The sequence below is a fragment of the Oncorhynchus keta genome, chromosome 2 (genome assembly GCF_023373465.1).
Source record: "Oncorhynchus keta strain PuntledgeMale-10-30-2019 chromosome 2, Oket_V2, whole genome shotgun sequence".
Taxonomy (NCBI): domain Eukaryota; kingdom Metazoa; phylum Chordata; class Actinopteri; order Salmoniformes; family Salmonidae; genus Oncorhynchus; species Oncorhynchus keta.
This window is the reverse complement of record NC_068422.1, coordinates 939,325-965,356: the sequence shown is the minus strand read 5'-3', so window position 1 is coordinate 965,356 and position 26,032 is coordinate 939,325. Positions and strand designations below refer to the sequence as shown.

The window sequence follows — 26,032 nt, the reverse complement described above, 5'->3', positions numbered from 1 at the left end:
CGGAAGCATCATTTAATTATTCCAAACCATGCGTTTCTCCTGAACCAATGACCGAGCACATTTCGCAACAACATCTACTCAGAAGCGCAAATGAGAAAAACATATGGAGCCGACTTACCATTTCAGTAGCACATTTTAACACCATTTCCCCATGACATACAGTATGTTAGGAGTGATTTAAGCCATGAGAACCACAGCATGGTTTCAGTGAATAAATCACAGAGGAAAGATGATAAAAACCATGACAAAGAAAAGAGAAAATTGAATACCCACCTTCAACATGGTTGTCTTCTGCAAGCAGATGGACGGACGGGCGGAAGGAGAGAGAGGAAAAGGAAGACATTCATTAAGCAGCATGCAGACTGGTACAGGGCCGTTGCATGTCGTAACCATGCAAGGCAACACACATCACATGCAAAGTGCCCTACTTTGTACTTAATCGACAAACCCTGCAGAGGGGAGGTCTCGGTGATTCAGAAGCCCTACTAACTGGCGGGGTTTCAATGCTGCAGAGGACTTTGTTTGTTCAATGTTTGTTTAATGTCTGTTCAACTATATAAATGACTACTCTTTGTAAGCTACTTATCTTGCACTGATCCTGTTTTGTGATATATGACATCATAAGTATTTGATCATATGCCTACCTGGGATACAAGACACAGCTATATTTGTAAAAACTATGAGCTTGTTTGACCTTGAGTGGATTACTATGCCCCATCTGGATGGCTTTATGTTTGCTTTGTTGTTAGCTTGCCTGCTAGCTTGTTGTTAGTGTGTCAGCTAGCTTGTTGTTAGCTTGTCTGCTAGCTGTTGTTAGCTAGTCTGCTACAGTAGCTTGTTGTAAATTTGACTGCTAGCTTGTTGTTAGCGTGTCTGTTGTTAGTTTGTTAGCACAGTGCCAACTGTGCATGTACTCTTTCAATCCCATTTACTAGCATGTCTACTGTAAGAAATTATTGGGTACAGGATTACATTCAAGTGGGAGAAAACAACATGAGTTAGCAAATGTATTGGCGAAAGCTACAAAATTATATAAAATAAGGTGTGAAGTGGTTTTGAATAGGGGACGTGCAGTATTCAGTGACAGTGAAATGGGGAGATATGATGCGGTGTTCGTCAGAAGAGAATGCTATATATATATTTTGGAATATCAGTCTTTATTTATTTTAAAGGCATAAACTGAAAATTGGCAAATGCAATAATACATTTTTGCCAGATGTGCAGTAACTGTTTATGGTGGGGACTGCTGAAAGAAAGGGAGTGTGTGTCTGGACTTATAAAGGGGCAGAGGGAGGGTTGAGTGGCATCAGGTCTGGATTTTAACATAATAGAACATGAGGTCACCTAAATTAACTCAGAAATAATCAGTAGTGAGCAGAGATCAGGTCCTTGAGGGGAGAATCACCCCGCAGTGAAAGTGAGATTTGTGACATGGTGATAAGGAATAAGGAACCTACCCATTCATGTGTGGTCTAAAAACAGTAACAAGACCAAAAAAGTTGTTGATAACTAATGCCTGTTAGAGATAACTACTGCCTGTTAGAGATAACTGCTGCCTGTTAGAGATAACTAATGCCTGTTAGAGATAACTAATCCCTGTTAGAGATAACTACTGCCTGTTAGAGATAACTGCTGCCTGTTAGAGATAACTAATGCCTGTTAGAGATAACTAATCCCTGTTAGAGATAACTACTGCCTGTTAGAGATAACTAATGCCTGTTAGAGATAACTACTGCCTGTTAGAGATAACTACTGCCATTTAGAGATAACTACTGCCTGTTTGAGATAACTACTGCCTGTTTGAGATAACAAATGCCTGTTAGAGATAACAAATGCCTGTTAGAGATAACTTAGAGATAAGCTAGGGCCAGGCAACGAGAGCGTACAGGTCGCAATGGTGGGTAGTATATGGGGCTTTGGTGACAAAACGGATGGCACTGTGATAGACTGCATCCAATTTGTTGATTAGGGTATTGGAGGCTATTTTGTAAATGAAATCCCCGAAGTCGAGGATTGGTAGGATGGTCAGTTTTACAAGGGTATGTTTGGCAGCATGAATGAAGGATGCTTTGTTGCGAAATAGGAAGCCAATTCTAGATTTAACTTTGGATTGGAGATGTTTGATGTGGGTCTGGAAGGAGAGTTTACAGTATAACCAGACACCTAGGTATTTATAGTTGCCAGAGCCATCCAGAGTAGTGATGTTGGACAGGCAGGCAGGCGCAGGCAGCGATCGGTTGAAGAGCATGCATTTAGTTTTACTTGTATTTAAGAGCAATTGGAGGCCACGGAAGGAGAGTTGTATGGCATTGAAGCTTGCCTGGAGGGTTGTTAACACAGTGTCCAAAGAAGGGCCAGAAGTATACAGAATGGTGTCGTCTGCGTAGAGGTGGATCAGAGACTCACCAGCAGCAAGAGTGACATCATTGATGTATACAGAGAAGAGAGTCGGTCCAAGAATTGAACCCTGTGGGAGCCCCATAGATACTGCCAGAGGTCCGGACAACAGACCCTCCGATTTGACACACTGAACTCTACCAGAGAAGTAGTTGGTGAACCAGGCGATCATTTGAGAAACCAAGGCTGTTGAGTCTGCATATGAGGATGTGGTGATTGACAGAGTCGAAAGCCTTGGCCAGATCAATGAATACGGCTGCACAGTAATGTTTCTTATCGATGGCGGTTAAGATATCGCTTATGACCTTGAGCGTGGCTGAGGTGCACCCATGACCAGCTCCGAAACCAGATTGCATAGCATAGAAGGTATGGTGAGATTCTAAATGGTCGGTAATCTGTTTGCTGACTTGGCTTTCGAAGACCTTAGAAAGGCAGGGTAGTATAGATATAGGTCTGTAGCAGTTTGGGTCAAGAGTGTCCCCCCCTTTGAAGAGGGGGATGACCGCAGCTGCTTTCCAATCTTTGGGAATCTCAGACGACACGAAAGAGAGGTTGAACAGGCTAGTCATAGGGGTGGCAACAATTTTGGCAGATAATTTTAGAAAGAAAGGGTCCAAATTGTCTAGCCCGGCTGATTTGTAGGGGTCCAGATTTTGCAGCTCTTTCAGAACATCAGCTGACTGGATTTGGGAGAAGGAGAAATGGGGAAGGCTTGGGCGAGTTGCTGTGTGGGGGGGGGGGGCAGTGCTGTTGACCGGGGTAGGGGTAGCCAGGTGGAAAGCATGGCCAGCCGTAGAAAAGTGCTTATTGAAATTCTCAATTATAGTGGATGAATCAGTGGTGACAGTGTTTCCTATCTTCATTGCAGTGGGCAGCTGGGAGGAGGTGTTCTTATTCTCCATGGACTTTACAGTGTCCCAGAATTTAGTGTCCCAAAAGCTAGCCTTGGCTTAACTGCCTGTGTATATTGGTTTCTAGCTTCCCTGAAAAGCTGCATATCATGGGGGCTGTTCGATGCTAATGCAGAACGCCATAGGATGTTTTTGTGTTGGTTAAGGGCAGTCGGGTCTGGGGAGAACCAAGGGCTATATCTGTTCCTGGTTCTAAATTTCTTGAATGGGGCATGCTTATTAAAGATGGTTAGGAAGGCATTTAAAAAAAAAGACCAGGCATCCTCTACTGACGGGATGAGATCAATATCCTTCCAGGATACCCCGGCCAGGTCGATTAGAAAGGCCTGCTCGCTGAAGTGTTTCAGGGAGCGTTTAACAGTGATGAGTGGAGGTCGTTTGACCGCTGACCCATTACAGATGCAGGCAATGAGGCAGTGATCGCTGAGATCTTGGTTGAAGACAGCAGAGGTGTATTTGGAGGGCAAGTTTGTTAGGATGATATCTATGAGGGTGCCCATGTTTACGGCTTTGGGGAGGTACCTGGTAGGTTCATTGATAATTTGTGTGAGATTGAGGGCATCAAGCTTAGATTGTAGGATGGCTGGGTGGTTAAGCATGTTCCAGTTTAGGTCGCATAGCAGCACGAGCTCTGAAGATAGATGGGGGGGCAATCAGTTCACATATGGTGTCCAGAGCACAGCTGGGGGCAGAGGGTGGTCTATAGCAAGTGGCAACGGTGAGAGACTTGTTTTTAGAGAGGTGGATTTTTAAAAGTAAAAGTTCAAATTGTTTGGGTACAGACCTGGATAGTAGGACAGAACACTGCAGGCTATCTTTGCAGTAGATTGCAACACCGCCCCCTTTGGCAGTTCAATCTTTTCTGAAAATGTTTTAGTTAGGGATGAAAATTTCATAATTTTTGGTGGTCTTCCTATACCAGGATTCAGACACAGCTAGAACATCCGGGTTGGCAGAGTGTGCTAAAGCAGTGAATAAAACAAACTTAGGGAGGAGGCTTCTAATGTTAACATGCATGAAACAGACAGCTAGCCGGGCCATCGGTAGCAAGCTAACATAGCATGGAGGTCTGTTTTTAGCCACCTCGTGTGTTTCTGTCGGTAGGATTAGTGGGGTTCCGTGTGGTAAAGGGGATCAATCCAATTCGCCAAAAAAAAACAGATATTGTTTGTGAGGACCAAGAAAAAAAAAAAAAAATTGTCCTATTCAGATAGCAGCCAATAAGACAGCTAACGATTAGCGGGCCGCAGATGGGCGTTCAGGTAACGTCGCGACGGAGGAACCAGCTGGATAACTCCCTTGGGCAGATAACGTCAGTATTCCAGTTGTGAAGACAGTTGGCAGTAAAACGGGTCCGGATAGGTGATTGTAGCCCAGGAGTGGCTGATGGAACTCTTCAGCTGGCAAGCTCCGGAATAATTTATGTTTGCTCCGGGATCGACGTAAGCCGATAGTCACACGGATAGCAGCAAGCTAGCTGCAAGATCCAGGTATAAATGTCCAGAGCTTGCGGTTGAAATCCGGGGACATGGGGAGAAAATAGGTCCGGTATGTTCCGGTCCGAGCCGCGCCGTACAAAACTGCCAATAGATTTTCGAGCTAAAGGATAGCTGATGACCACAAACCGTGGTTAGCTGAATTACTAACGATTAGCCAGTAAAGAAGCTTACTAGCTTCTGGCTAGCTTCTGATTAGCTTCTGGTTAGCTTCAGATGAGGTAAATAATACTTTTTTTTTATATAGATTGGTGAGGCGGGTTGCAGGAGAGTGTTTTGAAGTTGAGTTTATGGAAAAGAAAAAAATATATTTAAAAAGGTATGCGAAGAAAGTTGTATATATATATATATATAATATATATATGGGACACGACAAGACGAGGACAAAGGACGTCTGACTGCTATGCCATCTTGGTGAAAATTGTATAATTGTATATAGTATAATATAGTATATAAGTTATATAAGATAAGTCATATAAGATAAGTAATATTATATATATAGTATAAGATATGTGATATAAATACATAATATAAGATATAAGTAATATAAGATATGTTGCAGTATAAGTGATAACTATAGAATGAGTCCTTTCTTCATCTGGAAGTATGGTGTCGTCATGCAGGTATACCTACAAGTTGGACATAAGGCCAAACAGCCTAGCCCCTAGCCCCCATCAGATGAAACAAGTATCCATCCTACCTCTCCTCAATGGTTTCAGGCCCCGATTCAAGCGATTTATTGACCAAGAAACTTACCAGCACATCAGCTCCCCTTCCAAATCAGACACCATGCACCACAACCAACCAAAATGTGAGCGCAGCAACATTTTGTGAACAAAATAGGACGCAAATGATGTAATAATGAAGAGAATCACAATTATGTGATTTGTGATTTTGTTATGATAAGAGGAAATGTTGAAAATGTTTGTCTGTCATTTATTCAATTGTGCTCGGAGGACGTACAATGAGTGTAGGCTATATACAGCTCTGTCTGAGTTGTAAGAATGGGCATGGAAGGAAATATTGGGCACTTTGTTCACAAAAGGATTGCTTGATGATGAGAAGCACGCTGCCTATTCAAAAAGCATTCTGGGGTGGCAAAAGGCATTGAACTGGCATGGTGATGTGGCAACAGTAGTGATGAGAGGAGAAATGTCAAAAAGCAGGGTCTGTTTGCTGATATACCTCTATAGCTGTGTCTTAGTTATCATTCCACTGGAACATCTTAGCATTGGAAACATTTCACCCGGGTGAGAGAGTGTTCTTTGGATTGTTAGAATGTGACTGTATTTTGACAAGGATAACAGATATCTTTGTGATGAACGTGTCATTCTAATAAAATGGTTTTCGATCCACAATCTGTCCAATGATTTTATCACAGTTTTATTATTGTTTCCAGTGTTTCCCTTCCTCTTATTTTAGTCATTTTAAAACATACTTTACTTTTTGAAATAAGAATCACATCCAATGGAATCTACTTTACTGTAATTTAACTTTGATAAAAATCAGTTCATCCAGCCCTGTAGTTTAATGCACTCTTAACAATCTACACATCCAAAGAAATAGAAAAGTAGGGTCAAGGAATCTCTATGGCAACCTAGGACAATGTCTAGGAACAGCCAATAAGTACAAACCAAGACAGATAATCCAGACAATGACTGAAGCTAACAGTAGTTCAAATCATGTTTCTATAGTGCCAAGCTATGTACGTTCAAATCATGTTTCTATAGTGCCAAGCTATGTACGTTCAAATCATGTTTCTATAGTGCCAAGCTATGTACGTTCAAATCATGTTTCTCACAGTTCTGGGCGACTTTAACCTCCCCACGTCTACCTTTGACTCATTCCTCTCTGCCTCCTTCTTTCCACTCCTCTCCTCTTTTGACCTCACCCTCTCACCTTCCCCCCCTACTCACAAGGCAGGCAATACGCTTGACCTCATCTTTACTAGATGCTGTTCTTCCACTAACCTCATTGCAACTCCCCTCCAAGTCTCCGACCACTATCTTGTATCCTTTTCCCTCTCGCTCTCATCCAACACTTCCCACACTGCCCCTACTCGGATGGTATCGCGCCGTCCCAACCTTCGCTCTCTCTCCCCCGCTACTCTCTCCTCTTCCATCCTATCATCTCTTCCCTCTGCTCAAACTTTCTCCAACCTATCTCCTGATTCTGCCTCCTCAACCCTCCTCTCCTCCCTTACTGCATCCTTTGACTCTCTATGTCCCCTATCCTCCAGGCCGGCTCGGTCCTCCCTCCCGCTCCGTGGCTCGACGACTCATTGCGAGCTCACAGAACAGGGCTCCGGGCAGCCGAGCGGAAATGGAGGAAAACTCGCCTCCCTGCGGACCTGGCATCCTTTCACTCCCTCCTCTCTACATTTTCCTCCTCTGCCTCTGCTGCTAAAGCCACTTTCTACCATTCTAAATTCCAAGCATCTGCCTCTAACCCTAGGAAGCTCTTTGCCACCTTCTCCTCCCTCCTGAATCCCCCCTCCTCCCTCTCTGCAGATGACTTCGTCAACCATTTTGAAAAGAAGGTCGATGACATCCGATCCTCGTTTGCTAAGTCAAACGACACCGCTGGTTCTGCTCACACTGCCCTACCCTATGCTCTGACCTCTTTCTCCCCTCTCTCTCCAGATGAAATCTCGCGTCTTGTGACGGCCGGCCGCCCAACAACCTGCCCGCTTGACCCTATCCCCTCCTCTCTTCTCCAGACCATTTCCGGAGACCTTCTCCCTTACCTCACCTCGCTCATCAACTCATCCCTGACCGCTGGCTACGTCCCTCCCGTCTTCAAGAGAGCGAGAGTTGCACCCCTTCTGAAAAAACCTACACTCGATCCCTCCGATGTCAACAACTACAGACCAGTATCCCTTCTCTCTTTTCTCTCCAAAACTCTTGAGCGTGCCGTCCTTGGCCAGCTCTACCGCTATCTCTCTCAGAATGACCTTCTTGATCCAAATCAGTCAGGTTTCAAGACTAGTCATTCAACTGAGACTGCTCTTCTCTGTATCACGGAGGCGCTCCGCACTGCTAAAGCTAACTCTCTCTCCTCTGCTCTCATCCTTCTAGACCTATCGGCTGCCTTCGATACTGTGAACCATCAGATCCTCCTCTCCACCCTCTCCGAGTTGGGCATCTCCGGCGCGGCCCACGCTTGGATTGCGTCCTACCTGACAGGTCGCTCCTACCAGGTGGCGTGGCGAGAATCTGTCTCCTCACCACGCGCTCTCACCACTGGTGTCCCCCAGGGCTCTGTTCTAGGCCCTCTCTTATTCTCGCTATACACCAAGTCACTTGGCTCTGTCATAACCTCACATGGTCTCTCCTATCATTGCTATGCAGACGACACACAATTAATCTTCTCCTTTCCCCCTTCTGATGACCAGGTGGCGAATCGCATCTCTGAATGTCTGGCAGACATATCAGTGTGGATGACGGATCACCACCTCAAGCTGAACCTCAGCAAGACGGAGCTCCTCTTCCTCCCGGGGAAGGACTGCCCGTTCCATGATCTCGCCATCACGGTTGACAACTCCATTGTGTCCTCCTCCCAGAGCGCTAAGAACCTTGGCGTGATCCTGGACAACACCCTGACGTTCTCAACTAACATCAAGGCGGTGTCCCGTTCCTGTAGGTTCATGCTCTACAACATCCGCAGAGTACGACCCTGCCTCACACAGGAAGCGGCGCAGGTCCTAATCCAGGCACTTGTCATCTCCCGTCTTGATTACTGCAACTCGCTGTTGGCTGGGCTCCCTGCCTGTGCCATTAAACCCCTACAACTCATCCAGAACGCCGCAGCCCGTCTGGTGTTCAACCTTCCCAAGTTCTCTCACGTCACCCCGCTCCTCCGCTCTCTCCACTGGCTTCCAGTTGAAGCTCGCATCCGCTACAAGACCATGGTGCTCGCCTACGGAGCTGTGAGGGGAACGGCACCTCAGTACCTCCAGGCTCTGATCAGGCCCTACACCCAAACAAGGGCACTGCGTTCATCCACCTCTGGCCTGCTCGCCTCCCTACCACTGAGGAAGTACAGTTCCCGCTCAGCCCAGTCAAAACTGTTCGCTGCTCTGGCCCCCAATGGTGGAACAAACTCCCTCACGACGCCAGGACAGCGGAGTCAATCACCACCTTCCGGAGACACCTGAAACCCCACCTCTTCAAGGAATACCTAGGATAGGGTAAGTAAGGGTAAGTAATCCTTCTCCCCCAACAAGATTTAGATGCAAGTGGCTGTTCCACTGGTTGTCATAAGGTGTATGCACCAATTTGTAAGTCGCTCTGGATAAGAGCGTCTGCTAAATGACTTAAATGTAAATGTAAATGTATAGTGCCAAGCTATGTACGTTCAAATCATGTTTCTATAGTGCCAAGCTATGTACGTTCAAATCATGTTTCTATAGTGCCAAGCTATGTATGTTCAAATCATGGTTTCAGTCAATTCCATACTGAATTTAAATTGAAAATTCTTAATTCATACCAGTAGTTTCATTTTCTGACCCAAACTGTTGAACACTGTTGAACACTGGGTTTCGTCGTCTGAAGACACTAAACGAAACCGAAACAGTCCTGTCAGGTGCAGAAAACACTAAACAGAAAATAACTACCCACAAAGCATAGGGGGGGAAAGGCTACCTAAATATGGTTCCCAATCAGAGACAACGATAGACAGCTGTCCCTGATTGAGAACCATACCCGGCCAAAACAAAGAAATACAAAAACATACAGAAAAGAACATAGAATGCCCACCCAAATCACACCCTGACCAAACCAAAATAGAGACATAAAAAGCTCTCTAAGGTCAGGGCGTGACAGACCCCCGCCCCCTCCTCCCGAAGGTGTGGACTCCGGCCGCAAAACCTGAATCTATAGGGGAGGGTCTGGGTGGGCAAACCAAAATAGAGACATAAAAAGCTCTCTAAGGTCAGGGCGTGACCTCCATGTTAACTATACTAGCTTAATAAGACACATGAAGGGTTCTATTCAGTCTGGATCGCTGAAGCGTTACAGATGACTTGATATAAATGTAAAGGGAGTTACCGTGAATGCAGTCTCGGCTAACGCGGGAACGTTGCCTCTAAATCTCAGCTGTAACGCTGAACCTCCGCGATACGGAATTGAATAGAGCCCGAAGACTCAGCTGTAGTGTTTAGCCAAGTGCCTTTCATCTAACAACCTCTTGTCAAACTAGGGTTCATGACAGATATCACCATAATACCCCCATCACACACGACATGATACTACCCATCACAAATCTACACAGGCTACTATCGTATGGATGTTCCTTTAGTGCAGTACCTTTTAGCTAACAACAATTCAAACGAGGGTTGATGTTATGACAGATACCATTTACATCAACGCCCCCACCCGTTCAACACACACACACACACAAAACTGCCCATTTCAAATCTACGTAGCTGGCTGTCTAATAATCCAGGCAGGAGAATAAACCTCCCGAATCCCTTTGATGAAGCAGCAATACCACGGCCATTGTTCTGTTAATACCACACAACAATACACTCTACCCAGCTCCCAGTCCTGAGCAAACAACATCTTATACATGTGCTGCATGACATAGTGACATGTAGGGCCCATGATTATAGTCAAACCGCTAGCTAGTACACGCATACAGTACAGATCTCTACCCGGAGCATAACATTACCTCTCCACTTCTTCAACTACTTCAAATCACATGGCCACTTCCCTTGCATAGAGCATCTGTATTTAATCAACAACAATATTGCTTTTCTTTAGCCTGTACACTGAATTTGGGACAAATCATTTGGGACGAAACGTTCACCGAACCCTAAACCTCAACTTCATCTTGTAATAAATAATGTGGATATTGAGCTTGAGGTGACTAAACTGCTTGGAGTAACCCTGGATTTTAAAAACTGTCAAGGTCAAAACATATTGATACAACAGTAGCGAGGATGGGGACAAGTCCTAGTTTGTCGCACCTGGACTAGTGTTCAGTCGTGTGGTTAAGCACCACAAAAAATGACTTTGTTCAGAAGAGGGCAGCACTGCTGGCCCTTGGATATACACAGAGAGCTAATATTAATAATATACATGTCAATCTATAGGAGAGATTGACTTCATCACGAATTGTATTTATGAGTATGGCAGCAGCTAATGGGGATCCATAATAAATACATGTAAAAATACCTTTCCACACACAGACTGCATTCATAAACATATGTATTCAATCAGTAGCAATGGAAATCTTTTAGAAATTAAGCCATTGCTCATTTCATCAAACCAGCTCCCATACAGTCAACACATACAGTTTAACACTGAACCTCCCACCTTACCATTGCCAAATCAGTGGAGAAATTGAACCTGATTGAATATCTCTGGAGAAACCTGAAAATAGTTGTGCAGCGACGCTCTCCATCCAGCCTGACAGAGCTTGAGTGGATCTGCAGAGAGAAACGGGAGAAACTCCCCAAATACAGGTGTGCTGAGCTTGTAGCATCATACCCAAGAAGACTCGAGGATGTAATCGCTGCCAAAGGTGCTTCAACAAAGTACTTAGTAAAGGGTCTGAATACTTATGTACATGTGATATTTCCATTTTTATTTTATTTTTTATTTTGTGCAAAAATGTCTAAAAACCTGTTTTTGCTTTGTCATTACAAGGTATTGTGTGTAGATTGATGAGGGCAATTTAATCCATTTTAGAATAAGGCTGTAACGTAAAAACTAAATGTGGAAAAAGTCAAGGGGTCTGAAAACTTTCCGAATGCAATGTATACCTGGTCTACCTGATATATACCTGGTCTACCTGATATATAGCTGGTCTACCTGATATATACCTGGTCTACCTGATATATACCTGGTCAAACTGATCTATTGGTAATGGTCTATTGGTCTATTGGAAATACAGTTGAAATCAGAAGTTTAAATACACCTTAGCCAAAAACATATGAACTCAGTTTTTCACAATTCCTGACATTTAATCCTAATAAAAAATCCCTGTCTTAGGTCAGTTAGGATCACCACTTTATTTTAAGAATGTGAAATGTCAGAATAATTGTAGAGGGAATGATTTATTTAAGATTTAATTTCTTTCATCACATTCCCAGTGGGTCAGAAGTTTACATACACTCAATTATTTAGTATTTGGTAGCATGGCCTTTAAGTTGTTTAACTTGGATCAAATGTTTCAGGTAGCCCTCCACAAGCTTCCCACAATAAGTTGGGTGAATTTCGGCCCATTCCTCCTGACAGAGCTGGTGTAACTTTATCAGGTTTGTAGGCCTCATTGCTTGCACACGATTTTCAGTTCTGCCCACACATTTTCTATAGGATTGAGGTCGGAGCTTTGTGACGGCCACTCCAATACCTTTCTTGTCCTTACGCCATTTTGCCACAACTTTGGAAGTATGCCCGTTTGTGTCTCCTGACCCCTCCTGTGTCTCCTGATCCTTCCTGTGTCTCCTGATCCCTCTTGCTGCTCCAGTTTCAACTGTTCTGCCTGCGGCTATGGAACCCTGACCTGATCAGCGGACGTGCTACCTGTCCCAGAAACTGACATTTACTCCTGAGGTGCTGATCTGTTGCACCCTCGACAACTACTGTGATTATTATTATTTGACCATGCTGGTCATTTATGAACATTTGAACATCTTGGCCATGTTCTGTTATAATCTACAACTTGCACAGCCAGAAGAGGACTGGCCACCCCTCATTGCCTGGTTCCTCTCTAGGTCTCTTCCTAGGTTTTGGCCTTTCTAGGGAGTTTTTAGCCACTATGTTTTTCTAGCCACTGAGTTTTTCTAGCCACTATGCTTCTACACCTGCAGTGCTTGCTGTTTGGGGTTTTAGGCTGGGTTTCTGTACAGCACTTTGAGATATCAGCTGATGTAAGAAGGGCTATATAAATACATTTGATTTTATTTGCTTGGGGTCATTGTCCATTTGGAAGACACATTTGGCCATTCCAATACGTTGACTTTGTTGTCCTTAAGCCATTTTGCCACAACTCTGGAAGTATGCTTGGGGTCATCGTCCATTTGGAAGACCCATCTGTGACCAAGTTTTAACTTCCTGACTGTTGTCTTGAGATGTTGCTTCCACATCATTTCCCAGCCTCATGATGCCATCTATTTTGTGAAGTGCACCAGTCCCTATTGCAGCAAAGCACCCCAGCAAAGCTACCCCACAACATGATGCTGCCACCCCGTGCTTCACGGTTGGGATGGTATTCTTCGGCTTGCAAGCCTCCACCTTTTTCCTCCAAACATAATGATGGTCATTATGACCAAACAGTTCTATTTCTGTTTCATCAGACCAGAGGACATTTCTCCAAAAAGTACGACCTTTGTCCCCATGTGCAGTTGCAAACCGTAGTCTGGCTTTTTTTATGGCGGTTTTGGAGCAGTGGCTTCTTCCTTGCTGAGCGGCCTTTCAGGTTATGTCGATATAGGACTCATTTTACTGTGGATATAGATACTTTTGTACCTGTTTCTTTCAGCATCTTCACAAGGTCCTTTGCTGTTGTTCTGTGATTGATTTCGCACCAAAGTACGTTCATCTCGAAGAGACAGAAGGCGTCTCCTGCCTGAGGGGTATGACGGCTGCGTGGTCCCATGGTGTTTATACTTGCATACTATTGTTTTTATAGATGAACGTGGTACCTTCAGGCGTTTGGAAATTGCTCCCAAGGATGAACCAGACTTGTGGAGGTCTACAATATCTTTTTTCTTGACTGATTTATTTTGATTTTCACATGATGTCAAGCAAAGAGGCAATGAGGTTGAACGTAGACCTTGGAATACATCCACAGGTACACCTCAAATTTATTCAAATGACGTCAAAAGGTTCTAAAGCCATGACATAATTTCTGGAATTTTCCAAGCTATTTAAAGGCACAGTCAACTTAGTGTATGTAAACTTCTGACCCACTGGAATTGTGATACAGTGAATTATAAGTTAAATAATCGGTCTGTTAGCAATTGTTGGAAAATGTACTTGTGTCATGCACAAAGTAGATGTCCTAACCGACTAGTTGATGTTAAATGTGCAACCATTGGGAAAACAATTATAGATCACCTGTACTCCACACACAGAGACGCGTACAAAGCTCTCCCTCGCCGTCCATTTGGTAAATCCGACCATAACTCTATCCTCCTGATTCCTGCTTACAAGCAAAAATTAAAGCAGGAAGCACCAGTGACTCGGTCTATAAAGTGGTCTATAAAGTGATGAAGCAGATACTAAACGACAGGACTGTTTTGCTATCACAGACTGGAACATGTTCCGGGATTCTTCCGATGGCATTGAGGAATACATCACATCAGTCACTGGCTTTATCAATAAGTGCATCGAGGAAGTCGTCCCCACAGTGACTGTACGTACATACCCCAACCAGAAGCCATGGATTACAGACGACATTCGCACTTAGCTAAAGGGTAAAGCTGCTGCTTTCAAAGTGTGGGACTCTAAACCGGAAGCTTACAAGAAATCCTGCTATGCCCTGCGACGAACCATCAAACAGGCAAAGCTTCAATAAAGGGCTAAGATTGAATCATACTACACCGGCTCCGATGCTCATCTTATGTGGCAGGGCTTGCAAACTATTACAGACTACAAAGGGAAGCACAGCCACGAGCTGCCCAGTGACACAAGCGTACCAGACGAGCTAAATCACTTCTATGCTCGCTTCGAGGCAAGCAACACTGAGGCATGCATGAGAGCATCAGCTGTTCCGGACGACTGTGTGATCATGCTCTCCATAGCCAATGTTTTTTTTTGTTTTTTCACCTTTATTTAACCAGGTAGGCTAGTTGAGAACAAGTTCTCATCTGCAACTGCGACCTGGCCAAGATAAAGCACAGCAGTGTGAACAGACAACAACACAGAGTTACACATAGAGTAAACAATTAACAAGTCAATAACACAGTAGAAAAAGAGAGTCAACAGTGTCTACATTGTGTGCAAAAGGCATGAGGAGGTAGGCGAATAATTACAATTTAGCAGATTAACACTAGAGTTTACAATGTGTGCAAAAGGCATGAGGAGGTAGGCGAATAATTACAATTTTGCAGATTAACACTGGAGTGATAAATGATCAGATGGTCATGTACAGGTAGAGATACTGGTGTGCAAAAGAGCAGAAAAGTAAATAAATAAAAACTGTGGGGATGAGGTAGGTGAAAATGGGTGGGCTATTTACCAATAGACTATGTACAGCTGCAGCGATCTGTTAGCTGCTCAGATAGTTGATGTTTGAAGTTGGTGAGGGAGATAAAAGTCTCCAACTTCAGCGATTTTTGCAATTCGTTCCAGTCACAGGCAGCAGAGTACTGGAACGAAAGGCGGCCGAATGAGGTGTTGGGGATGATCAGTGATGATCAGTGAGATACACCTGCTGGAGCACGTGCTACGGATGGGTGTTGCCATCGTGACCAGTGAACTGAGATAAGGCGGAGCTTTACCTAGCATGGCCTTGTAGATGACCTGGAGCCAGTGGGTCTGGCGATGAATATGTAGCGAGGGCCAACCGACTAGAGCATACAGGTCGCAGTGGTGGGTGGTATAAGGTGCTTTAGTAACAAAACGGATGGCACTGTAATAAACTGCATCCAGTTTGCTGAGTAGAGTTTTGGGAGCTATTTTGTAGATGACATCCCCGAAGTCGAGGATCGGTAGGATAGTCAGTTTTACTAGGGTAAGTTTGGCGGCGTGAGTGAAGGAGGCTTTGTTGCGGAATAGAAACTCTAGATTTGATTTTAGATTGGAGATGTTTTTTGTTTTTGTTTTTTATTTTACCCCCTTTTCTTCTCCCCAATTTCGTGGTATCCAATTGTTGTTGTAGCTACTATCTTGTCTCATCGCTCGTACGGGCTCGGGAGAGACGAAGGTTGAAAGTCATCCGTTCTCCGATACACAACCCAACCAGCCGTACTGCTTCTTAACACAGCGCGCATCCAACGGGGAAGCCAGCCGCACCAATGTGTCGGAGGGTACACCGTGCACCTGGTTGGTTAGCGCTCACTGCGCCCGGCCCGCCGCAGGAGTCGCTGGTGCGCGATGAGACAAGGACATCCCTACCGACCAAGCCCTCCCTAACCCGAACAACGCTAGACCAATTGTGCGTCGCCCCACGGACCTCCCGGTCGCGGACGGTTACGACAGGGCCTGGGTGCGAACCCAGGGACTCTGATGGCACAGCTGGCGCTGCAGTACAGCGCCCTTAACCACTGCGCCACCCGGGAGGCAGTTTGGAGATGTTTGACATGAGTCTGGAAGGAGAGTTTACAGTCTAGCCAGACACCTAGGTACTTACAGATGTCCACATATTCTAGGTCGGAACCATCCAGGGTGGTGATGCTGATATATATACATGGTCCACCTGCTTAGGTCTGTTAAATTAATTTGCTATTTATTTATTTTGTCAGTTTGTTTTGTCTGTTTTTTTTCAATGACTAAAGAGTTTGACAACCTTAATTGCATTGCTGCTTCTGGCTGCATCAAGCTGGTATCACAGTCTGATACTCCCTTTCTAGACAACTGCTAAACAAACAAAGAAGCAGTAAACCAGAAAGAAACCACAAAAGCCTTAAGGGGGAAAATAGAAGTGACTAAGCAGCCTCAAAGGTCAATGCCACAAATTATATTGATTCAGAAAAATGTATCAATTTGTTGTTACAATTTAGGCCAAATCAACAATAATGAGAGTGTGTGGCCATCCCTCAGCTGTGCAGTCTGGTTTTATCTCCACACACACACACACTCACACTCACACTCACACTCACACTCACACTCACACTCACACACACACACACACACACACACACACACACACACACACACACACACACACACACACACACACACACACACACACACACACACACACACACACACACACGTGCACACACACGCACACACTCACACACTCACACACACTCTCTAATGCATCCCAACAGACCAGAGGAGGGTTACAGTTGCATCTCTTATTCTCCACAGACCACAGTTAGTCATGAGAAAGAAAGAGAGAGATATGGATGGGGGAGAGAGGGGGGACTGGAGAGAAAGCGAGATGGGGAGAGAGGGGTGTGGAGAGAAAGTGAGATGGGAGAGAAAGGGGAAGGGGTAATGGAATGATAAAGATAAAAGGAGAGAGGGAGAGAAGAAAATGATGGGGGCCAAGTGACCAGCCACTCTTGATGGAAATCGATAAAACCTGCAGCTGGAAGCTTGAGGTACGGTGCAGAATTTCAGGGTTACATCCCAAATGCCACCCCATCCCCATAGGGCTCTGGTCAAATGTGGTGCCCTATATAAGGAAATATGTTGTCATTTGAGACAAACACACTATTTCCTCACTCACCAGCTGATTCTGCTGGCACTTGTATCCAGAGCCAGCACAACCTGGGCTTTATCTAGCCTATCATTAGCACTTTATTGATCTGAAGTCGAGCTAGCATGGCTCGCTAGCTAGGTATTAAACCAGTGCAATGAAATCTGAGCTATTAAGGCTAAGTAACAAGTGATCTACCGTACACGGCCACTCCTCAGCGCTTGGTTCCTCTCTAGGTTTCTTCCTAGGACCCTAAATTTCTAAGGAGTTTTTCCAAGCCACCATGATTCTACATCTGCACTGCTTGCTGTTTGGGGCTTTAATGCTGGGTTTCTGTATAAGCACTTTGTGACATCTGCTGATGTAAAAAGGGCTTTGTAAATACATGTGAATGACTGATTGATCTATTTGGGAAGGTGTTTATACAGTAACTATATATTAGGGAGGGGGTCTATACAGTAACTATTAGGGAGGAGGTCTATACAGTAACTATCTATTAGGGAGGAGGTCTATACAGTAACTATCTATTAGGGAGGAGGTCTATACAGTAACTATCTATTGGGGAGGAGGTCTATACAGTAACTATCTATTGGGGAGGAGGTCTATACAGTAACTATCTATTGGGGAGGAGGTCTATACAGTAACTATCTATTGGGGAGGAGGTCTATACAGTAACTATCTATTGGGGAGGAGGTCTATACAGTAACTATCTATTGGGGAGGAGGTCTATACAGTAACTATATATTAGGGAGGAGGTCTATACAGTAACTATCTATTAGGGAGGAGGTCTATACAGTAACTATCTATTAGGGAGGGGTCTATACAGTAACTATCTATTAGGGAGGGGTCTCTACAGTAACTATCTATTAGGGAGGGGGTCTATACAGTAACTATCTATTAGGGAGGAGGTCTATACAGTAACTATCTATTGGGGAGGAGGTCTATACAGTAACTATCTATTAGGGAGGAGGTCAGTACAGTAACTATCTATTGGGGAGGAGGTCTACACAGTAACTATATATTAGGGAGGAGGTCTATACAGTAACTATCTATTAGGGAGGAGGTCTATACAGTAACTATCTATTAGGGAGGAGGTCTATACAGTAACTATCTATTAGGGAGGAGGTCTACACAGTAACTATATATTAGGGAGGAGGTCTATACAGTAACTATCTATTAGGGAGGAGGTCTACACAGTAACTATATATTAGGGAGGAGGTCTATACAGTAACTATCTATTAGGGAGGAGGTCTATACAGTAACTATCTATTGGGGAGGAGGTCTACACAGTAACTATATATTAGGGAGGAGGTCTATACAGTAACTATATATTAGGGAGGAGGTCTATACAGTAACTATCTATTAGGGAGGAGGTCTACACAGTAACTATATATTAGGGAGGAGGTCTATACAGTAACTATCTATTAGGGAGGAGGTCTACACAGTAACTATATATTAGGGAGGAGGTCTATACAGTACCTATCTATTAGGGAGGAGGTCTATACAGTAACTGTCCAGTTGTCTATTCTTCCTTTGTACCTTTTGTTTCATTGAAAATGTTGAGCTGAAACAAGAGATTGAAAGGCTTAACATATTATGAAAATGTAGGCCCATGGTACATTATTGTTCTGTAGAATACACTAAAGCAATGTGAAACTGAAAAACCTCAGTGGAAATAGCAACATTAGTTCTGCCAATACCATAAAACAGTAATATACTATCACTACCCCCTGATACATTTCCTGGTAACAGCTTCTCCACTCCCTATTGAATACTGCCAGTATGTATGTAGCCAACAAACTTACTCTGGTGTGAATCTATGCACTGTAGCTACAGTAGCTACGCCAGTATATTTTCTCAGTCCCAATCCCCAATACACTGTTATTATACACAATATAGTTCACTGCTATGCTAGCTATGCCAGTATCTGGTTTTCAATTCCCAATACACTGTTATTATACACAGTATAGTTCACTGTGAGGCTAGCTATGCCGGTATCTGGTTTTCAATTCCCAATACACTGTTATTATACACAGTATAGTTCACTGTGAGGCTAGCTATGCCAGTATCTGGTTTTCAATTCCCAATACACTGTTATTATACACAGTATAGTTCACTGTGAGGCTAGCTATGCCAGTATCTGGTTTTCAATTCCCAATACACTGTTATTATACACAGTATAGTTCACTGTGAGGCTAGCTATGCCAGTATCTGGTTTTAAATTCCCTATACACTGTTATTATATACTGTATAGTCCCTGCTAGACTAGCTATGCCAATATCTGGTTTTCAATTCCCAATACACTGTTATTATACACAGTATAGTTCACTGTGAGGCTAGCTATGCCAGTATCTGGTTTTCAATTCCCAATACACTGTTATTATACACAGTATAGTTCACTGTGAGGCTAGCTGTGCCAGTATCTGGTTTTCAATTCCCAATACACTGTTATTATACACAGTATAGTTCACTGTGAGGCTAGCTATGCCAGTATCTGGTTTTCAATTCCCAATACACTGTTATTATACACAGTATAGTTCACTGTGAGGCTAGCTGTGCCAGTATCTGGTTTTCAATTCCCAATACACTGTTATTATACACAATATAGTTCACTGTGAGGCTAGCTATGCCAGTATCTGGTTTTCAATTCCCAATACACTGTTATTATATACTGTATAGTTCACTGCGAGGCTAGCTATGCCAGTATCTGGTTTTCAATTCCCAATACACTGTTATTATACACAGTATAGTTCACTGTGAGGCTAGCTGTGCCAGTATCTGGTTTTCAATTCCCAATACACTGTTATTATACACAATATATTTCCCTGCTAGACTAGCTGTGCCAGTATCTGGTTTTCAATTCCCAATACACTGTTATTATACACAATATAGTTCCCTGCTAGACTAGCTGTGCCGGTATCTGGTTTTCAATTCCCTATACACTGTTATTATACACAATATAGTTCCCTGCTAGACTAGCTATGCCAGTATCTGGTTTTCAATTCCCTATACACTGTTATTATACACAGTATAGTTCACTGTGAGGCTAGCTATGCCAGTATCTGGTTTTCAATTCCCAATACACTGTTATTATACACAGTATAGTTCACTGCGAGGCTAGCTATGACAGTATCTGGTTTTCAATTCCCAATACACTGTTATTATACACGGTATAGTTCACTGCTAGGCTAGCTATGCCGGTATCTGGTTTTCAATTCCCAATACACTGTTATTATACACGGTATAGTTCACTGCTAGGCTAGCTATGACAGTATCTGGTTTTCAATTCCCAATACACTGTTATTATACACGGTATAGTTCACTGCTAGGCTAGCTATGCCGGTATCTGGTTTTCAATTCCCAATACACTGTTATTATACACGGTATAGTTCACTGCTAGGCTAGCTATGACAGTATCTGGTTTTCAATTCCCAATACACTGTTATTATACACGGTATAGTTCACTGCTAGGCTAGCTATGCCAGTATCTGGTTTTCAATCCCCACACTGTGCTACTTTAATACAGTTGATACGTGGACAATGAGAGTCCATCCGCCTGTTCGGCTTTTTCCACAGTCGTCCTTTACTCCTTTATCTGCTATGGTCCAGACAGAGGGGATTGTGGGAAGGAACAGATGCGCTGAAGACCTTTCTATTCTTTGACATCTTGTGGGTCGTCCGACTGCCTGCCTGATCCAATGGAATAATCATAAACAGACTAGTTTATAGTTCTAATAAACTTCATCCGAGGGATTGACAATAATGGGGATAGTATTGCAGTTGTGGATTTAAATCTTTATTTTTGGCCTGCCATAGATTATAGTCTCAACAGTGATGTGATGATGCCTTGCTGCGGTGGAATTAAGGAGATAATACGACATAGAGGATCAAAAATGTGCCTATTTCAGCATAACAATGCAACCTAGAGGATCATAGGTTTGGCTATTTCAGCATAACAATGCAACCTAGAGGATCATAGGTTTGGCTATTTCAGCATAACAATGCAACCTAGAGGATCATAGGTTTGGCTATTTCAGCATAACAATGCAACCTAGAGGATCATAGGTTTGGCTATTTCAGCATAACAATGCAACCTAGAGGATCATAGGTTTGGCTATTTCAGCATAACAATGCAACCTAGAGGATCATAGGTTTGGCTATTTCAGCATAACAATGCAACCTAGAGGATCATAGGTTTGGCTATTTCAGCATAACAATGCAACCTAGAGGATCATAGGTTTGGCTATTTCAGCATAACAATGCAACCTAGAGGATCATAGGTTTGGCTATTTCAGCATAACAATGCAACCTAGAGGATCATAGGTTTGGCTATTTCAGCATAACAATGCAACCTAGAGGATCATATGTTTGGCTATTTCAGCATAACAATGCAACCTAGAGGATCATATGTTTGGCTATTTCAGCATAACAATGCAACCTAGAGGATCATAGGTTTGGCTATTTCAGCATAACAATGCAACCTAGAGGATCATAGGTTTGGCAATTTCAGCATAACAATGCAACCTAGAGGATCATAGGTTTGGCTATTTCCAGCATAACAATGCAACCTAGAGGATCATAGGTTTGGCTATTTCAGCATAACAATGCAACCTAGAGGATCATAGGTTTGGCTATTTCAGCATAACAATGCAACCTAGAGGATCATAGGTTTGGCTATTTCAGCATAACAATGCAACCTAGAGGATCATAGGTTTGGCTATTTCAGCATAACAATGCAACCTAGAGGATCATAGGTTTGGCTATTTCAGCATAACAATGCAACCTAGAGGATCATAGGTTTGGCTATTTCAGCATAACAATGCAACCTAGAGGATCATAGGTTTGGCTATTCCAGCATAACAATGCAACCTAGAGGATCATAGGTTTGGCTATTTCAGCATAACAATGCAACCTAGAGGATCATAGGTTTGGCTATTTCAGCATAACAATGCAACCTAGAGGATCATAGGTTTGGCTATTTCAGCATAACAATGCAACCTAGAGGATCATAGGTTTGGCTATTTCAGCATAACAATGCAACCTAGAGGATCATAGGTTTGGCTATTTCAGCATAACAATGCAACCTAGAGGATCATAGGTTTGGCTATTTCAGCATAACAATGCAACCTAGAGGATTATAGGTTTGGCTATTTCAGCATAACAATGCAACCTAGAGGATCATAGGTTTGGCTATTTCAGCATAACAATGCAACCTAGAGGATCATAGGTTTGGCTATTTCAGCATAACAATGCAACCTAGAGGATCATAGGTTTGGCTATTTCAGCATAACAATGCAACCTAGAGGATCATATGTTTGGCTATTTCAGCATAACAATGCAACCTAGAGGATCATATGTTTGGCTATTTCAGCATAACAATGCAACCTAGAGGATCATAGGTTTGGCTATTTCAGCATAACAATGCAACCTAGAGGATCATAGGTTTGGCTATTTCAGCATAACAATGCAACCTAGAGGATCATAGGTTTGGCTATTTCAGCATAACAATGCAACCTAGAGGATCATATGTTTGGCTATTTCAGCATAACAATGCAACCTAGAGGATCATATGTTTGGCTATTTCAGCATAACAATGCAACCTAGAGGATCATAGGTTTGGCTATTTCAGCATAACAATGCAACCTAGAGGATCATAGGTTTGGCTATTTCAGCATAACAATGCAACCTAGAGGATCATATGTTTGGCTATTTCAGCATAACAATGCAACCTAGAGGATCATATGTTTGGCTATTTCAGCATAACAATGCAACCTAGAGGATCATAGGTTTGGCTATTTCAGCATAACAATGCAACCTAGAGGATCATAGGTTTGGCTATTTCAGCATAACAATGCAACCTAGAGGATCATAGGTTTGGCTATTTCAGCATAACAATGCAACCTAGAGGATCATATGTTTGGCTATTTCAGCATAACAATGCAACCTAGAGGATCATATGTTTGGCTATTTCAGCATAACAATGCAACCTAGAGGATCATAGGTTTGGCTATTTCAGCATAACAATGCAACCTAGAGGATCATAGGTTTGGCTATTTCAGCATAACAATGCAACCTAGAGGATCATAGGTTTGGCTATTTCAGCATAACAATGCAACCTAGAGGATCATAGGTTTGGCTATTTCAGCATAACAATGCAACCTAGAGGATCATAGGTTTGGCTATTTCAGCATAACAATGCAACCTAGAGGATCATAGGTTTGGCTATTTCAGCATAACAATGCAACCTAGAGGATCATAGGTTTGGCTATTCCAGCATAACAATGCAACCTAGAGGATCATAGGTTTGGCAATTCCAGCATAACAATGCAACCTAGAGGATCATAGGTTTGGCTATTTCAGCATAACAATGCAACCTAGAGGATCATAGGTTTGGCTATTTCAGCATAACAATGCAACCTAGAGGATCATAGGTTTGGCTATTTCAGCATAACAATGCAACCTAGAGGATCATAGGTTTGGCTATTTCAGCATAACAATGCAACCTAGAGGATCATAGGTTTGGCTATTTCAGCATAACAATGCAACCTAGAGGATCATAGGTTTGGCTATTTCAGCATAACAATGCAACCTAGAGGATCATAGGTTTGGCTATTTCAGCATAACAATGCAACCTAGAGGATCATAGGTTTGGCAATTCCAGCATAACAATGCAACCTAGAGGATCATAGGTTTGGCAATTCCAGCATAACAATGCAACCTAGAGGATCATAGGTTTGGCTATTTCAGCATAACAATGCAACCTAGAGGATCATAGGTTTGGCTATTTCAGCATAACAATGCAACCTAGAGGATCATAGGTTTGGCTATTTCAGCATAACAATGCAACCTAGAGGATCATAGGTTTGGCTATTTCAGCATAACAATGCAACCTAGAGGATCATAGGTTTGGCTATTTCAGCATAACAATGCAACCTAGAGGATCATAGGTTTGGCTATTTCAGCATAACAATGCAACCTAGAGGATCATAGGTTTGGCTATTTCAGCATAACAATGCAACCTAGAGGATCATAGGTTTGGCAATTCCAGCATATTTCAGAGACATCATAAAACACAAGCTATAAATAATTTGTAGCAAGCTGCTCATGAAATTAGAGCAACTAGCTTTTCTCTTTTTAAACCACTCATTATAGTTAACTAAATAGTATCTTACTATGTGAGGTTCTTCTTCATATTAGCCTTTAATACCACTAGCAGACATAGTTATTCAAACATTATTGCAATATGCAATTGGACTCCAGGACTATGGGAAAATGTTAATTTCATCATAGACATAGTAAGAGCAGTGTAAATTATTACTGCACGTGCTGTAAAAATGAGAGACTCAGTTTGAGTCCTGTCCTTCCTCCTTCCTCTAGCATTACAACTACTGATAGTGGGCCTGGTGAGTCTGCTAGAAAATGCTGTTTTAACTTGCCAACACACACCAGGATCTAAGGATCTATCCTTCCTTCTCCTCTGTGTGGAGAATCTCTTTCCTCAGTATCTCAATCCAATCAGATTCAGATTTCCAAAGCAAACATCCAACAAACAAGCAGCTAAATGAGATTGGGTTTAGCATATAAACAAAGCTGCGTTTCTGTAGCTAAGTGCTACATGGAAACATGATTACACTGGCTAGGCTAACATTGCTAAGTGCTACACTACACTATCAATGTAATGGTCTGCATCATTTCCAATCCCCCCATATTTACAAAAAAATATAGTGAACAAACATATAAACGCAACATGCAACAATTTCAAATAGTTACAGTTCAAGGAATTCAGTCAATTGAAATAAATAAATTAGGCCCTAATCTATGTATTTCACATAACTGGGCAGGGGCTCAGCCATGGGTGGGCCTTGGAGGGCATAGGTTCACCCACTTGGGAGCTAGGCCCACCCACTGGGGAGCAAGATCCAGCCAATCAGAATAAATTTCTCCCCACAAAAGAGGCTTTATTACAGACAGAACAGCTACGGTGGGAATTCCTGCAGTCAACATGTCACGAATCCCACTTCCTGAGTCTGTGTTTTCCTGTGTTTCTGTCCTGGAGTGTGTTTCCGGTGTCCTGGAACGCACCCTGTCTGGTTGCCAGGCAATGTAGCCAGTTGGGAGTTCTGATTACCCGCACCTGTATCCCATCAGCTATCTGCACTGGTCCTGATGGTCCTGATGGTCCTGATCATCATCTCTCCTCTTCATAAACCCGGACCTGACATCCATTCCCTGCCGGATCGTTAGCCATGAACAGTATGTTGTGCCAGAGTATCAGCCTCAAGTTGGATAGAATTTGTTTAGTTGTTTTTTACGTATTGCTTGCCTTAAACTTACCTCCGTTTGTTCTGTCTTCAGTTACTCACCCGGATCATTTACCCCATTCCCACCTGGTCGTCGGAGGATTCCGCTACCCAATTGGATCCACCTATTTACTCCCATCAACTCACCACCGCTGCCCGCTACGCCACCTGGATATATCTACCCATTCACATTCACTTGTAAATAAATACTCACCTTCTTCCTACTCTCCTTGTCCTGGTCTGCTTCTGGGTTCGATTTTGAAAGAACGTGCCACAACATGCCCATTGCACGCTCATTCAAAACTTGAGACATCTTTGGCATTGGGTTGTGTGACAAAAATGCCAATTTTAGAGTGGCCTTTTACAAGGCGCACCTGTGTAATGATCAGCTACTTGATTTGCCACAGCTGTCAGGTGGATGGATTGTCTTGACAAAGGATAAAATGCTCACTAACAGCGACGTAAACACATTTCTGAACAAAAATGGAGAGAAATAAAATGTTGTGGGTATGGAACATTTCAGGGATCTTTTATTTCAACTCATGAAACATGGGACCAACACTTTACATGTTGTGTTTATATTTTTGATCCTTGTATATATTCCTTTATT

At 43.1% G+C, this 26,032-nt stretch overlaps 1 protein-coding gene across 15 annotated transcripts in view; it reads right to left on the bottom strand.

The window, feature by feature from the left end:
- LOC118360900 (neurexin-1a-like) overlaps positions 1–26,032 on the bottom strand; it is an 819,333-nt gene that overhangs the window by 749,993 nt on the left and 43,308 nt on the right. For 10 of the 15 annotated variants that reach the window (XM_052470649.1, XM_052470658.1, XM_052470697.1 and 7 more), the window contains exon 2: positions 274–291. The exons of the other annotated variants lie outside the window; for them this stretch is intronic. In XM_052470649.1, the coding sequence (XP_052326609.1) occupies positions 274–291 (18 nt within the window). The remainder of the gene's footprint in view (positions 1–273; positions 292–26,032) is intronic. 15 annotated transcript variants of the gene reach the window in all.